This window comes from Ovis aries, chromosome 1, assembly GCF_016772045.2.
Source record: "Ovis aries strain OAR_USU_Benz2616 breed Rambouillet chromosome 1, ARS-UI_Ramb_v3.0, whole genome shotgun sequence".
NCBI lineage: Eukaryota > Metazoa > Chordata > Mammalia > Artiodactyla > Bovidae > Ovis > Ovis aries.
The window spans coordinates 197,232,513-197,249,488 of NC_056054.1; the positions used below are offsets into that span (position 1 = coordinate 197,232,513).

The 16,976-nt window shown below is 37.7% G+C and overlaps 1 protein-coding gene across 1 annotated transcript; it reads left to right on the forward strand.

The window, feature by feature from the left end:
• The first annotated feature begins 5,915 nt into the window (after positions 1-5,915).
• Positions 5,916-16,223, forward strand: GMNC (geminin coiled-coil domain containing). Its single transcript, XM_012097050.5, has 5 exons — positions 5,916-5,996; positions 7,563-7,737; positions 9,400-9,488; positions 10,369-10,485; positions 11,992-16,223. Exons 1-5 carry the CDS (start codon positions 5,994-5,996, stop codon positions 12,607-12,609), a joined length of 1,002 nt encoding a protein of 333 aa, XP_011952440.2. The 5' UTR covers positions 5,916-5,993; the 3' UTR covers positions 12,610-16,223.
• Positions 16,224-16,976: the final 753 nt, after the last annotated feature.

Sequence of the window (16,976 nt, forward strand, 5' to 3'; positions counted from 1 at the left end):
CACCTTGTAGTTCTTTAATGCCTAGTCAGCAATCCAGCCACTAACCTCAAGATCAAAACTCTGTAAGAGAGATTGAAGGAGCAGCAAAGATACTGAAGTCTAATTTATGAAAGTACTAAGGTTCCTGAAGCAGAAATCCATTTTATTTCAGGTTAGAATTGGACCAGCATATCTCTGATACATAATAACCATAATAATTTGCTATTTCCATGATTGACTAATGTGACTGGAGTGAAGCAATCATGGGTAGAGTTGCATTTGTTTTGTGTTGTTTAGGATTCCACATTTCTAATCTTTCTGTTAATGTAAATAGCTTTCACTACTCGTGTATTTTTAGAGTAGTTTTGAGATTGTTTTATTCCAATTTGATGAGAGAGGTTGTCAAAGAGCACAGTACACCAAAGCACGATGAGTTAAAGCCTTGGGAAACAGCAGTGCCTCCAGGCGTCATAGTGACTTGACAGGGCCTGGGAGGAATGAGATATTTGTTCACAAATATTATTTTTTGAAATGCTATGTTAGGTGAAAAATCAGAAAAAGCAACATTACAGAGTATAAAAGGGGTTTGCTTCACTTTACACAGTGAATACAGATTTGCATTCACTTGCTAGGTATCCTTCATTATGAAGTAAAGAGTTGATATTTGAAAGATTTGTGAATATTATTATAGTATATGATGGCTCTTAATACAATCCAATACAACTGAAAAATTAAGCAATCATTCAATAAGTCAATAAATAAAGTTCTAAATCTGGTTATAAAGCTATTATAATAAATTCTGGCTGAAACTTCCAATAAGATAGTGTCATATGTCTCTATTCTCCTGCCCCCTCATTCTATATAGCTCTAATCTGAGTCAGGCCTGTATAGAACATTGCACTCTATAATTTGTCTTTTCTGGCTAGTATCCTGATACTAACAGTTGACTTTCTCTTGTATACTCTTTGTTCATGTAGAGATAGCTTTCACCAGGGCATAAGTTATGCATGAGCTTCTCAGGTGGCTCAGTGGTTAAGGAATGTGCCTGCAATGCAGTAGACACAGGTTCTACCTTGGGTGGGGGAAGATACCTTGGAGAAGGGCACAGTAGCCCATTCCAGTATTCTTGCCTGGAGAATCCCATGGACAGAGGGGCCTGGCAGACTACAGTCCATGGGGTCGCAAAGAGTCAAACATCGACTCAAGTGACCGAGCACACACACAGGCAAGCTATTGCATATGTGATGGTTACTAGAAGCTATGCTGGGTAAGTGGTAGGTGAACGAAAGGCAAGATTCTGTCCATGTTGACATGATTGATTTCTGTGTATCGCTCTGGAGGAGTGATATTCAACACTAAAACTAAATAGGTCATGGTTCTCCAGGCATGCTGAAATAAAACATGCAAATGTTAAATCTGCTACTATAAATCAGTTACTGCATTGAATTTTCTCTAAGGTTTTTTTTTTTTTTTTTTTACCTATATGTGAAAGCAGGCACAGTATCTTTCTATTCCCTGGAGACTTAGCTATGAAACCTATAGGGAAAGGTTATGTTTTAAAAAGAATTTTAAAATTGTTCTTTTATTATATATGCTACTGAATTAAGTAAAGTGTTAGTCTGAATTCACTAATAAGGTAGCCAAATAAAGAGTCCTCCAGGGGTGAAATAAAAGAACATTCCATATGCCAATCTATTTATCTCCTTGGCGCCCACCTCTGATCATACTTTTGTTTTTGCCTGAAGACTTGGTTGTGTGTGGATCAAATTACCTTCTATTTTGTTATATTTTTACCCTGGCAGGAGGCAGTTATTAGCCACCTTCCTTTTAACACCATCCCTTCAGCCACTATACAAAAGGCAGTTTTAAATTGATCTTATTTTCCATTGAAGAAAAAAAATCTACATGGGTTGCAGTCACTAAGGAAGGTGCCCCTTCTTCTTTCATACTTGTAAATAAAAAATGGCCAAAGGATTTCACATTACTGCTGAACTGATTCTTTTTTTCAAAAAATAATCTAACAAACAAACAATAAGGCTTATATCTAAGCTGCTGCTAGTGCTGCTAAGTCGTTTCAGTCATGTCCAACTCTGTGCGACCCCATAGACAGCAGCTCACCAGGCTCCCCCATCCCTGGGATTCTCCAGGCAAGAATACTGGAGTGGGTTTGCCATTTCCTTCTCCAATGCATAAAAGTGAAAGTGAAGTCGCTCAGTCGTGCCCAACTCTTAGCGACCCCATGGACTGCAACCCACCAGGCTCCTCTGTCCATGGGATCTTCCAGGCAAGAGTACTGGCGTGGGGTGCCATTGCCTTCTCCGATATCTAAGCAGTAGACCTTAAATAAAAATATGTGCTTAAACAGAACTTAAGAATTGGGAAATTTTTTCTAGTAGTTGATGATTTCAGGAAAGCTTCATCTTCTGATTTATATTAAACTGTCAGTAGCTCTTCACTGTTTAAAGATTCTCTGCCATCATATACACTCCCACACCATTAAGCTAAAGTAGTTAAGGATTTATGAAATATTTGTGTGCTGAAAATCCATCAAAAACTTTAAAAAAAATTTCTACTCAAAAGACCCAAGAATTTTACAAATTAGTTCATATTTTTATTTATTTTTAGTAGTCAAGGTACTATAGCTTATGTGTTCAAAGAGTTAATAATAGCTCCAAGTCATGATTTAGGCAGTGAATTAGGGATTTTTCAAGCCATTAGTAATCAGCTTTTTAACAAACCTCTCAAGTAGTTACTTTCTTAATTCACCAGAGGAGCTAACTGAGGATTTGGAGACCGTAATATAGCCTCAGCTGACTCAGTCTCAGAGGATACAGCAGGAATTTGAATGCAAGTATATTTGGATGTAAACAAAGCTCTGCCCTTCATATCATTCCATATTTGCTTAGGATTTCTCAGGTGATGCCAGTGATGAAGAGCCCATCTGCCAGTGCAGGAGATTTAAGAGACACAGGTTCAGTTCCTGGGTCGGGAATATCCCCTGTAGAAGGGTATGACAACCCACTCCAGGATTCTTACCTGAAGAATCCCATGGACAGAGGAGTCTGTTGAGCTATACCACGCACACATGCTTGCTTGCTTAATTACCTATTTGTATCATTTTTGGAGTCAAGAAATTGTATCTTCCAAAGGCTTCCATGCCTTATTTATGATAGTTTCCCAAAGCAAAACAACTCCCTCCTTTTTCTTGTCCCTGGTGCTCATTGCAAAGCTCATTAGGATCTTCTTTGCCATGAACAAGATCACTGATTCTTACCACCTGCTGCTGCTGCTGCTGCTGCTAAGTTGCTTCAGTCGTGTCCAACTGATCTTATTTTCCATTGAAGAAAAAAAATCTACATGGGTTGTAGTCACTAAGGAAGGTGCCCCTTCTTCTTTCATACTTGTAAATAAAAAATGGTCAAAGGATTTACCATTACTGCTGAATTTATTCTTTTTTTTTTTCGAAAAAATAATCTAACAAACAAACAATAAGGCTTATATCTAAGCTGCTGCTGCTGCTGCTGCTAAGTTGCTTCAGTCGTGTCCGACTCTGTGTGACCCCATAGACTGCAGCTCACTAGGCTCCTCTGTCCCTGGGATTCTCCAGGCAAGAATACTGGAGTGGGTTGCCATTCCCTTCTCCAATGCATGAAAGTGAAAAGTGAAACTGAAGTAGCTCAGTCGTGCCTGACTCTTACCACCTAAGTGGTGATCATTTTAGTCTATTTTCCCCCTCATGTTAAGGTCACATTGCAAGGACATCCTTGCCCTTTATGCAGCAAGAGCCGAGAGGAGACCACCATCTCACATCACTGTCTGAGATGAGTCCTGTTGAGTGACTCTGGCAATATCTTTCAGGGAGTGATTCTCAAACCTGGTACTAGTCACTTAAAAAGGCTTGTGAATCAACAGTATTAGAAAAGCAGAAAGGGACTCTACTGAATCTGGCAACTTCTTCCATTTTTTTTTTTTTTAAATTTTGGACACAGAACTTAATGAGTATCTGCTGTATGTTTAGTGTGCATGTGTGTGCTAAGTTGCTTCAGTTGTGTCCTGCTCTTTGCAACCCTTTGGACTGAATCTGCCAAGTTCCTCTGTCCATGGGATTCTCCAGGCAAGGCTGGAGTGGGTTGCTATGCCCTTCTCCAGGGGATCTTCCCAACTGAGGGATCGAACCCACATCTCCTGCGTTGCAGGCGGATTCCTTACCATTGAGCCACCATGGAAACCCCGGCTATATGTTAGTCACTGCTAAATGCTTGTATGGTAAATACAAGGCAGAATGAATAAAGGTTAAAACTGGTTTAGAGAAAGGATTTTGCAAATCAGAATCAGAACTTTTCTCAGTTCCTTCACTATGTCTGTGTTAGTCTGCTAGGGTTTCCATAACAAGAACCACAGACTGGATGCGTTGAACAACAGAAATTTATTTTCTCACAATTCTAAAGGCTGCAAGTCCAAAAATCAGGATGTCAGTGGGCTTCTTGATTTCTCCTGGGACCTCATTCCTTGACATGCAGATGGCTGCCTTTTCTCTGTGTCCTCTCACGGCCATTTCTCTGTGCATGCCATCTTTGGGGTCTCTTCCTTTTCTTATGACCCTGGACCTATAAGATTAGAGTGCCACCCTCGTGACTTCTTAACATTCATGATCTCATTAGAGGCTTTATCTTCAAATACATTGAAGGTTAGAGATTCAGCACATATAAAATTGAAGGGAACACAATTCAGTCCATAAAAATGCCCATTACATAAATGGCCATTAATGTACAGTAGAAAGAAATCAAAGAGAGTCAAACTATAATTATGAGAATTAGCATGGATGCTGATGCCAGAAGTTCAAATCTCTAGTCTGCCACTTTTTAATTGTGTGAACATTGGTCAAATTTAACTTCAGGGCTTCATTCACTATCTTTTGAAACAGGGACAAGACTAATGACTTCCTGGGTTATTGCAGATGAAACAAGAGTTGATGCTTAGTGGTAGATGGTTAGTTTTTAAAATGACATTATTCTTTTTTTCTCCTTTGAATATAACATTGTGGGAATGATGAGAACAAAATGCAAGAGGAAAAATGGCAGAAATAAAACACTCTAATTGAGAAATATTAGCACACTAAATTTTCTTTATTATATTAATTTAGTCTATAGAATAGTTGTGAAGAAAAACCAACACAGAGACACAGCTGAGACTCTAAATTTATAGTTTAATTCATTCTTTATTCAGCACTTAGTACATGTTAGAAATTGTTCTGGGAGTTTGGGAGACAGCAGTGAGCAAAATAGTCAGAAATGGCTATTCCCCTGAAGCTTACTTTCTAGAATGAATAGAGATCACCTCCACATTTCACACCCACTTCAGAAGCTGGGGAAAATGAGACATATTTAATAGTAGGAAAAAGCCAATCAATAAGCAAGCTGATATTTACCAAGAAGCCAGAGAAAACCCAGGAGCAGTATTCACCTGGGGGTTGGAAGGCTTCCCCAAGTGCTGCTCTGATGCCTGAGAAGCTGGTGTGGGTTTTTTTTGACAACACTCTCTGGCTCTGGGGCCAACCTGTGCGCCCCGCCCAGCCCGCCAGCTGCAGACTCTCGCAGGCAAGAGCTGGTGCGCCCCGTCGGTCAGGGCGGCGCCGACACCGCGGGTCCTGATGCCGGGCCAGTGGGACGCGCAGCGAGCCAGCATTCGCGCGGATTTTGAAGCCGCGTTGCACACCCGAAGAGCCGCGGGCCCGCCGTGAACACACTGCCTGGAACCCCGAGCCGTTGATCCTGGGTCTGGGGAGCAGGTCGCCGAGAGTGCCAGTGACTTTGGCTTTGGCTGGATGTCTCCTGACCCACGTCACCAGCCTGACAGCCTTGCACCAAATCAGAGGGCGGCGCTCGTCACCGGGAGCTCCTGCAGATTAGAACTCGCCTCTCCTAACTCCTCCCCTCAGTCCCATTTAAAGCTACCACCCGCTTATCCGAAAATTGAGTGGGCTCAGTTTCCTCAGCGCCTTCTTCCAGGGCAAGATGGTAAGTGAGGAGCTGGCATTAGCTAGTTCCCTGGCGAAACCGGGGGCGCTCTGAGAGCCAGAAAACTTTGCCTTTAGAATTTCTTCCACCTTGGAAACAAGATTACTCTGCTACCTGCCAATTAAAACAGGTCTTCTTTGCTGCTCCATCTCCCTTTTCCTCTCCCCCATCTTCTCCTGGCTTTCTGTGTCTGCCTCTCCGGCTCCTTCATTCTCAGCCTCTCTCATCGTTTTGTTCTTTATTTCTATTCTGAACTGTCTCCCAACTTTTCCTCTACAGCTGCACTCACTTTTCATTCCACCTCTTCCTCTCGATTATGCACATATTTGCAAACACTTGAACTTGAGGCTAGGGGTATTTGGGGTTTGTTTTCTTCTCAGGTATCAATTGCATAATAGCACAGCTCTGATTCCAATAATAACCTCAGGGAAAGAGCCTGCAAACATGCCTTTAGAATGAAAGAAAATAGCACTTGATAAACCTTTGGCCGCATTTCTTTGGTCTGCAATGCCCACGCTGGACTTGCTTCAAGACTGGACTTTTTCAAAACTTAACTTATTGGGAATGTTAACAAAGTATAACTTAATTGACTTCACTTTCTTTTTTCCTCTTATTTGTTTTCTCTCTGTTTATGCTATGCCCAAGAAAGTTCACAAGTCAACAAAAGACTTGTCGTGGTCAAAAAGAGTTTGTCCAAAGCTAGTCTCTGATGAAATGAATGGCTTTTACCTGATTAAACATTGACAAATAATTAGGAATGGTCTGTTGTACAAATTAACCCAGGGAGGCTGCATACCTGCTCCTGACTGGACATTTGGAAAGACTGTGTGTTTGAGGTTTGAGGAGGCAGGGGCAGGAGGGTGTTCACTGGCTCAGAACACAGTAGAGAATACATGCCAGACAGTTAGTCGTGCAAGATAACTTTGGAAAGGCATTGAGACCTGGTGATGGAGGGACCTACATAGAGCTTGCTGTCTTTCCTAACTAACCTATTTCAAGAGGATCCAGTAGCATTTAAAGTCAGAGGAAGAGAGGAAAGAGGAAGTGAGGAATGGAGCAAGGTTATGATTCAGAAACTAAAATTTCAAAGTTAGAGTATATGGTATGTTCTGTCCATCCCAGCGCTAGCATTCAAACTTTTTTTAAGTTATTAGAAATATAACTAAGATATTTGCAAGAAAGAGTCAAATAGTTCTTACACGATTCATTCATTAAGTAGAGTTTCTTTTGCTTAGATCTTGGGTAGCCTGTTAGATGACTGAGGCATAGCAACAGAGAATACTCCTGGATATTTACAAATTTGGTCCATCCAATAGTAGCCTGTTCTATGCTGAGAGGACCTATGGGAAGGACTGGTTGAACCACGAAGCCGATTCCTTTTTAGTAATTATATTTGGATCACTCAAAATTAATCTGGGATCTATACTTAGCATCTTTACTGGGTTTTATTCACTGCATGTATTTTCTGCTTCTTTCTCCCACTCTTTTCCCCCTCTGAATGCCCATCACCGCATCTCTTGGGACAACCCTCCCACCCCCAACCAACCTACATACTGAATTTTACAGAACACCGTTCTGCCTTGCCAAGACCAGTACTTTGTAGGAGGTCAGAGCTATAATTGTCCGTATTCCACTACAACGTCAGAATCTAGTGTTGACGTTTCCACGGAGACTTGGGTCTCTTTCTGGGCTGCTGGTTTCCTGGACAACAGAGAGCCCCAACAGGCACCACAGGCACAGGGTAAGTTCTGCTCTTCTGCTTTGCTGGTAGATCGGAAGCCCTTTCCCAGTACTCATAGTTGCAAGGCATTGTGGGCTGGAACTCTGTAGAAGAAGGAATGATCGGCAAGGTTTAAGAAAGCCCAAGGACTCCTGTATTTTGCAGCCCAAATAACTTCCTTGTTTTGTACTTGCCAAAGAGTGAAAATGGGATTCTACTCCTTGCCCACTGGATAATCTGCATTCCTTCCATACTATACTATACATAAAGTATAATATGTATACTTTACAGTTCTTGGAGATTTCCAAGTCATTGAGAAAGTTTGGGTCTATGTCAAAGTTATATAAACAATATTAGTGAATGCTTTGGGAATTAAGAAACTAGTTAGAAGCTTTTTGTTGTGCTGGTTGTTTTTTTTGTTTGTGTGTTTGTTTTTTGTTTTCATTAAGGAATATTTCCCTGGGAATGAGAGAGAAGCAAGCAAAATTACTAATCTTTTATTTCAAAAAGGAAATTCTATGAATAGTGCCTTATAAATGGAAAAAAAAAAGTCCCATTTTGCCTAAAGAAGACTTCAACTTAGTTTTCACATTAGTTTTGCCATGGGGCTTAGTAAACAGTGTCTATAAATATTAAACAAATTTTCTGTATTAACACTCAAGTTTCTGGAATAACTATAAGACACCTCAGAATTCTTTATCTGTAGTGCTATTTCTGCCACATGTATTTGTTTGATTTGAAGAAAGATACAAGCAAAAAGCCCCCAATTTTTGAAACACACTTAATGTCCGGAAGGGAATTATTTAATTTTAGCTTTCTACCACAAGAAACAAAGAAAACAGAATGCCCAGGAATATGAAACCAAAGAGTGTATAAAATTTTATTCCTATCTTGTTGTCCATCATTCCAATTTAAAAATAGTATTTCAGTAATATTTTAGTTGACTTAGAGGTGATCAAGTTTCCAAACTGTTCTAAATCAGGAAAAAAAAATAAAAGTAAATCAACTTAGCATGCCCAAGCAGTCTTATTGGTAGGCATAATTTGCTGTCAAACATGAAAAAACAAAAACTTTGAAAAAACATAAAACATACAGGTAATGACATTTGACATATATGAGTTTTAGTACAGTTTTGCGATTTTCATTGAGTTCTTCAGGAAAAAAAAGTTCAAATTATTTTGAAAAAGAAAGTGCTATTCCATAAAATTCTGAATAGATACTCTCCATCAGACTTCACTGATAGGCAGACATTTTCATCTGGGGAAAAAAAAAATGGTTACATCAAAAATAGGATTTGATTCTAGAGACAAACACTGTAATTACCTAAGCACTATAGCTTAGAAAATAAGATAAAAGCTTAGAAAACCTAGTAGAATTGCAATGCAGGCCTAATTGAGGGTGGGGCAAATAAACATTTGCATGAATTAGTAATGCAGACAGGAACTCTTATCTCCTGAAAATTGACCTCTGAGACACTTGCAGATAGTCTTTAAATATTTGTCTTTCATAGCATGCCTGCCCCTTCTAAAAACTTCAAATATGTCATTTTCCCGTGTGAAGGCAATGGCTAGCTTCAGAAAGGTAATTGAACTTATTGCCTTTCTGAAATCCTTTGGTTAGTTCTTTATTACACAAAAACTGAGTTTGTATTTTCTCAGTTATCCATTCTGTGTTTTCACATAGAACCATCAGGTGACTCGAATTTCCCTGTTCCTAATTTGTGTTCATGGGAAGAGGCTCAGCTTTCCTCTCAGCTCTACAGGAATAAGCAGGTACGTATAGATAATCAGAACATGGAGATCAGCCGTGTTCCAAGTAGTTCATTCTCAACACCATCCCTTAGTGTCACATGGCTTTCATGGAGAAGTCAAAGTGAAGGGATCAATGCGACAGAAAATAATAGCAAAACCAAAACCCTCTTGAAAGGCTTGCAAGTCAAGCCCTAAACTCTCACATGTTAGCTGACCTCTTGAATCTTCTTTTACTTTAATCTGTGAAATGGAGATATTTATACTGACTACCTCAGAGGGCTGGTGGAAAGGTATATGATATATATGAGATATATATATATATCAAATGATATAATGAGAGTGATAGTATTTTTGAGTCATAAATAGCTCATCACTTAGAGAAGAGATGATGATTATAAAAATTCTTATAAAGATTGCTTAATTTTCCATATTTTGTTTGTTGTTATTTCTGAGAGTAATTTGATCTTGTGGACATACAAACAGGTTGATCTGAGATGGAGGGAATCCAACCCATATTGTTTTTTCTTTCTTCTTTTTTTAACATGCAAGAAAGAAGCTCAGCAAAACCTTTATAAACACTGTTTTCTATATTTAAACAGTTGCATGCAGCTCGTTTTCCTACATACCTTCTTGATCTCCTGTGGTTATGATTTTAAAAGTCATATAATCTCTCCAAACACTTCACAAAGAATAAAAAAAATTCAGAGCACAAAGCCGAACAATCAGGTAGTAGGTGGGTGTAGATTGAATTCACTCCTTGGAGGACAAGGGCTCCCTGATATTGTGTTCATAAAACAAACAATAATAATCAAATTTAAGTAGGTTAAGGATCAGTGGTATTATTATAAGGTTACAAAGTCAATATAGTGGAGCAGCCGTCACCATTGTCTGCTTTTTGCAGCTCCAAGATACTCTGGTACAGAAGGAAGAAGAACTTGCTAGGTTACATGAAGAGAATAATCATCTCAAACAATATCTGAATTCTGCTCTAGTTAAATGTCTTGAGGAAAAAGCGAAGGTATGTGACTATCCCCTTTATACAGACAGAGAAGTGACGTGAGAAAGAAGACCATTTGGGTAAAAGTCCTTGATTACATGTAAGAAGTGTATGAAACAATATGTCTTGAAATTCATCAATAGGATGGATGTATTTTTCTGAAAGAAAAATAGCACTTTCAGAAGAATGTTTATGTATCATTTCTCTGAAGTATCTAGATTACAGATTTTAGCCATAATGTTACAAAAGGAGTTGCTAAAGAATCAAAAACCAGTCAAGGGGGTTGCTGAGACAACAGAAATTAATCGTAAGATAGATGGTTGAAACATTAAGGTGGAAATTAGATCTGAGAGACATGGGTTTCTTTCAACTGTCTGTTTGACTTTAGGTAAATCAGTCTCTCACTTGGGGCCTCATTTAGTTCATTTGTAAGTGGATGGACTAAAACGATCTTTTAAGAATCTTTCCAGCTCTAAATGTTATAAATATGGCTGGAGCCGAATGGAGCCGAAATCGCTTAACTGACGATTAGACATAGCCAGTAACATTACCTTTTAATGAACATTATGTTCTTACCCATTAAAATGTTTCTAACTCATGGATAGTTTGCCATTAGTCCCTTTTTGTTATTCTTCCTTTTGAGAGGTTTCGTGTTTTTTTTTTTTTTTTTTTTTACCTCTTTGCCGTTCTCTTACCATTATTGTTTTATCGTCAATCTTTACCTTACTTCTAGGCAAGATACATTATTTATCTAATTCAATCATATTGCTTACAACTCTTACCAGATATAACAGTTTAGAGAAGAAAACCCACTCTATTAGTTTCTTTAGAATTCTGTTTGCTTTGTTAAGAATAGAGAGTATAGCTCACAGTTATTAGCCCGGGTTCCGATCTTTAGCCACCATTATGTAAAAAAGGTCAGTTATCAAAGCAGTAAGTGATATTAATTAGGCATTTTTTTCTCTGTTGTTCTCAATTTTGCAAGACTTAGAATAGTATGATACATATCACATGGAAGTGCTATGAAAGTGAGTAAAATTAGAGAAAAAGTATTCTGTAGCATTTTAATCAGTGGTTCAATCTAGATTCAGACGGTTTCGGTTTAAATCTAGGTTGAGCAATCCTTAGCAAGTCACTAATGTGCTTCTGCCTCTTTCCTCATTAAAGAAGATTTCAATAGCATCTACATAAAATTAGATCATGCATGTACCTCAGTACATGATAGTTGTTATTATTGCCATAATAACAATAATCTTTACTTCCCTGAACTGAAATTTTAAAGACATCATATACTCCCTTCAACTTTTAAATGACTAGTACGATAATACGAATTGGAATTTCTAAGTGGTAACATGTCATCATAGATTTTAACTTAAAGACAGGTTAATCTGATCAGTTTTGCTTTGTATGAGAAAATAAAAATTTATTCAAGTTTTCTAGGGAACTAATGTAACTAGTAAATATTTGACGATAATAAAGAAAATGATGTTGGGTGATTGATTGTATTTTCAAATACTATTTCCCCAGAAATTGCTGTCATCAGATGAGTTCTCCAAAGCATGTAGAAAATTCAGAAAGGGGAAGAGGAAACCCAAAGAGCAAAGATATTTTCCTCCTGAGATTCCCCATCATAAAAATGCCAAGAGAAGCCTTGCTAGTGAATTTGCTAACTGTGGACAAAATGGACCCCCTGTGGATCCCTGGGTTCTTCAGACACTGGGGTTAAAAGACCTCAACACCATTGATGACACCTCATCAGCTAACTACAGTGCCCTCTCGTCTCATGCCAGACAGACCACTAGCACATTTCCCCAGTTTCTGGATGAGGCAATTGAATATCCCAATGTCCCTGGGGAAGATCTGCCAATTGACTATGGAGGTGATAGAACTACTCCCTTGCAAGGCACTGCCAGCCACAGTGAAGATTTTCACTTCCTTTCTCAGCTTTCAAATCCTCCAGAAGGACTACAAACTCTTCCTTACTATACTTCTGATGTGTCACCCAATAAGACAGAGATGGCCTTTTCCACATCCTTGAGCCCTCACTGTAATGTGAAGACTCACTCCTTCCACCAGGGACAAGCCTTTGTTCGTCGAGATGAGGAGGGAGGCTGGAAGTTTACCTGGGTCCCTAAGCAGTCTTAGTGACCCCCTCTTCTATCACAAAGGACTGCCATGAACTCTGTTTACAAGACCCTTCTTGCACTTGAACCTGACTATGTGGAAAACACAAGCTATTGCCCAGACAGTCTCCTGCCACTTTAAATGTCACTCTCAATTACCCACTTAAATCTGCAGGGAATGGCTTCCAAGAATCCATAATGAAACATGCCTGCTCTTCTTTCACCTAAATTTGACTTGTTTACACACCCCCACCTGCTGTTGACTTCCTCCCTTGGCCTTTTACTTGAAAAGGTATTTTCCAATTGCCTGAATATTCCTTTGAGATCTAAATGTGCTGTTCCAATTATAACAAGTCTAACAGCTTTTCTTCTTTCATCAAGCAGTTTAAATGTTCACAGCCTTCACCTTCTCAGTTTTATTTCTCTTCTGTTCCTCTTCATTTCTAAAAACTGCTTTTGAAATGACCATTTTAATTGCTCAAAGTACCTGCTATTAGGTGTTCAAATATCTGAGGGTGGGGTTGAAACGAGTATCTTGGCCCATTGTTGTTCCTGAAGACATAATATAGGTATAAGTAACGTTATATGAGACAATTCATTGAGTGTCCCATGGTGGAATTGACATATTACTTCAAATACTATGACTCTGCTATAACACTGATAAAAGATAAAAGATATTTAAAATTACTTGCCTGCATAGTGTATCAGCTTCTGTGGGCACCTGGCATTGTATCTGTAACCAACATGACTCAATCAAGAACATTTTTTAAGGGACTTGTGGTAACAGAATAAGTCACTGTCCTAAACTGCTTAGATGCTGATAAACTTCTATTCCTGCAAGTATAGTCTAGCCTAGCCCTGACATTGTATTACTCATCCATTCAGTCATTCATATGTTCATTTTTCCATTCATCAATACACCCAAAATATTTGTAGAACACCAACTATTGGTGTTAGTACCAGGCATCGCGCTGTGGGGTAGTGATAAAATGTGAACAAGTTAGATGCGGTGGGTATCCTCATGAGACTTAGACCCACTCATCTGCTGTGACCTTGAGAAAGCTACTTCCCTGGTATGAACATTCAGTTTTCTGAGCTATAGAATATAGAAGTCAGACTAAATAATCTCTAACATTCTATAAATCGAGCCTGGGTCCCATCAGCTTTATCCTAACATTGTCATCCCAGGGCACTATTCTCTAGTTTTGATTGGCACTGTAGATATGTTGGATGAACTTTTTTATATATGTTTTTTTTTAATGTGAGCCTTTTGTAGTTAACACTAGAAGTCATTGTTCTGATCACAGTATTCTCTTCCTGGTATGAATCCATTTGGGGGTTAAATCAATCTAATTGTGTGAGAACATGAATCTAAAAAATATAGACATTATTTTTCAATTAAGTATGCATAGATTTAATGGAAATATTGATATAAAAGATTTCTCTCTCTAAATTAAACATATTCTTCATGCTCATGCTAGTTTTTCTTTCCAGCTCTAGTTCCCTATCCTTTCTAGAATATTTTACATTTCAAAGATGTGCACCCATTATTTTGGGGGGACCAAGCTTCAGTTGATAATAAAACCCACCATGTTGAATGCCCTTCCCATTTTTTCTTTATTCTGCCCTTCATTAAGTTGTCTGCACAGTCAGTGCCTAGAGAGTGAAAGTTGCTCAGTCATGTCCGACTCTTTGCAATCCCATGGACTATACAGTCCACAGAATTCTCCTGGCCAGAATACTGGAGTGGGTAGCCTTTTCCTTCTCCAGGGGATCTTCCCAACCTAGGGATTGAACCCAGGTCTCCCACATTGCAGGCAGATTCTTTATCAACTGAGCCACAAGGGAAGCCCTTCATTAAGTTGCGTGTACAGTCAGTGCCTAAGAGCATGAGTATTCTATCTGGAATTCTTTGCAACTAAGAGATATCTTTCATTTTTTGTTGCTGCTGTTTGGTTTTTGCTTTATTTTTGTGATGTGAACAAATAATCTTTGTCATAAAGCTTTGCTACCACCCAGTTTTCTGTATAATCTGTGAAGGGGAATCAAATATATTAAATATTTTATGATTTAAGAATAAATAGAACACATTCTATTTTCTAAAAACAGAATCCAAAATAAAAAAGTTCCTTTTACATTCTGGAATCAGTTCCCTGTATGGGTAAAATTTATCTCTTTTTAACAACAAACTTAAGAATTAGAATTGACTGTACTATAGTAGTAGGAATCAACAAAGCAACATAAATATTTTGAAAGTCTAAATGATCAAGCAGTAAAACAAAATTGATTAGTCAACAAATAATTATTTTGCATTTTTATGTGTTGTATCATGTGTTAGGTACTATGAGGAAGCATCCAGTCTCAGACATTTGGTACATAAAACAAAACCACATAAAATGTAATAGCTTTTAAATGAAACTTGGTCTCAGTCCAGTTTAAAGAAATTACAGCACATTTGTGGTAAATGATAACTTGCTCTGGCTTATCTGGGAGAAAATTACCACTTATTCTCACAATCACATCTATAGGTATTTGATATTCAATTGAATTATGCATAGAATATTATTTTGCTGATGTTTAAAAAATTAAAAATTTTTCTCACCTGAGTCTATGTTCTGACTTTATGGTTTCACTATGCCCATCCAGCAAACCAGAGTTAATATTTTACTAATATAAAGTGCAAAATAAAAATTCAATAGCACTTTTGTGATTGCAATGAATATTTTTATATTGTGCATAACATTTTCTAAACATTTTCTTCTCCTAGATTTTAAGCATACTCATTTGATGTGCACCTGTTTTGTACGATATATGTGGCCAGACCAATATTTTCAGCATTTAGAGTTCATTCTTTATCTAGGATACATTTTGGGTGTTAAGTGGCCTAAAAGGTCAAGTGCTTTTTGTGTATAGCACTCTTTACCTAACCTCCAATAAAAATTAGAATCCAATATCAGTTTTTAATATTGATGACATTTCCAGTGTCCTCTGGTCATCTGAAAATAAATCATACTTGTATCTCACTAGCATCTGGAAAATAAAGGCAATTGCAAAATTTACTTATGCAGGTGACATTTAATGAATGGGAGTGTTTAACATTACAGTGATGTTAAACTATAATTTTAAAAATTTTGAAGAAAAGAAACCATGTTAATTAATGAAAATAATTTTTCTGATCTGTTTCAAGAAAACAGCAAAATTTGATAAATCAATTCAATAACTGACCTATTAAGTATAGAGTTAATCTGTAATAGTTTTTTGATACATTTATTTCTTGCCTGTAAGTCAAGATGTGTGATTTACATTTGTTTCAGTTTACCAAAAGATTCACGTAAGGTAAATAAATATTAAATGCATAATTTACAAATTAATAAACCAAATAAAATTGGTTTATAAGTTACAAATATATGGTATATTTCATAACATATTTGTCATATTTTTGTCTACATTTGTTGTTACATGAACATAACCAGACATCCAGTTATAATTGTTACAATGGATATTCTATAACTGTAAAACACAATTTAACACTTAATATTTTAAATGATTTTTATGTTTATGATTTAAAATATTTTTAATTATACCTGTCAATTTTGTAATGAATTTATATCTAATAAATAAATAAATGACAAAAAATTGAATCCTACATTTTTGGTCTTATTTTAGAAAATTTTTCAGTGAATGAGCAACAGGCTAAGAACGTTTTCTGTACTCATTTCTGCCCATAAGTTTGGCAATAGAAAAATATATTTTTTAATTTCCAAATAGTGGTAGACTAATAATTGTCACTCATTTGACAGATGTAGTCTGTGCCACACTCTGCAGAAGATATAAGGATGAAATATGTGCTCAACTAACATGGCTATAAATGAGAGAAAAACCTTAAATAAGCTTAATCAAAGCAAGGGAATAATTAGCCTCCATAAGTAAAAGTTTGTGCTTCAGATATGGCTGTATCTAAGTGCTCAACAAACATTGTCAGGAATCTGGTTTGGGATCTAAAGGAAAACATGATTAGGAATGGATTCTGGAATGGAGTTAAGATAGTACTCACTACACAAAAGTTTGGCAGAAACAAGGATGATAGGCAATATGAATGTGAAGAGCAGCTAGTTATATCCCATGAACCATTGTACAGTTATGTAGCATTCTCCTTATTGTTCACATCATAACCCCTCCCTTCCAAAATGAATAAAACCCCAGTTAATGTTCTGGACTGGTCTCAGTCATACCAAGGGAGATTATGAAAATATTTGGATGTCTGCACATAAAAACTGTGAGGAGATTTTCCCCTGAGATCACTATAGAAGCCCTGCTGCTACTGCTGCTAAGTCGCTCCAGTCGTGCCCGAATCTGTGCGACCCCATAGACGGCAGCCCATCAGGCTCC

Coding starts and splice junctions, on each gene's coding strand:
- GMNC (XM_012097050.5), top strand. Junction 7,738..9,399: donor ACAGGCACCACAGGCACAGG/GTAAGTTCTGCT, acceptor GTTTTCACATAG/AACCATCAGGTGACTCGAAT. Junction 10,486..11,991: donor GTCTTGAGGAAAAAGCGAAG/GTATGTGACTAT, acceptor CTATTTCCCCAG/AAATTGCTGTCATCAGATGA.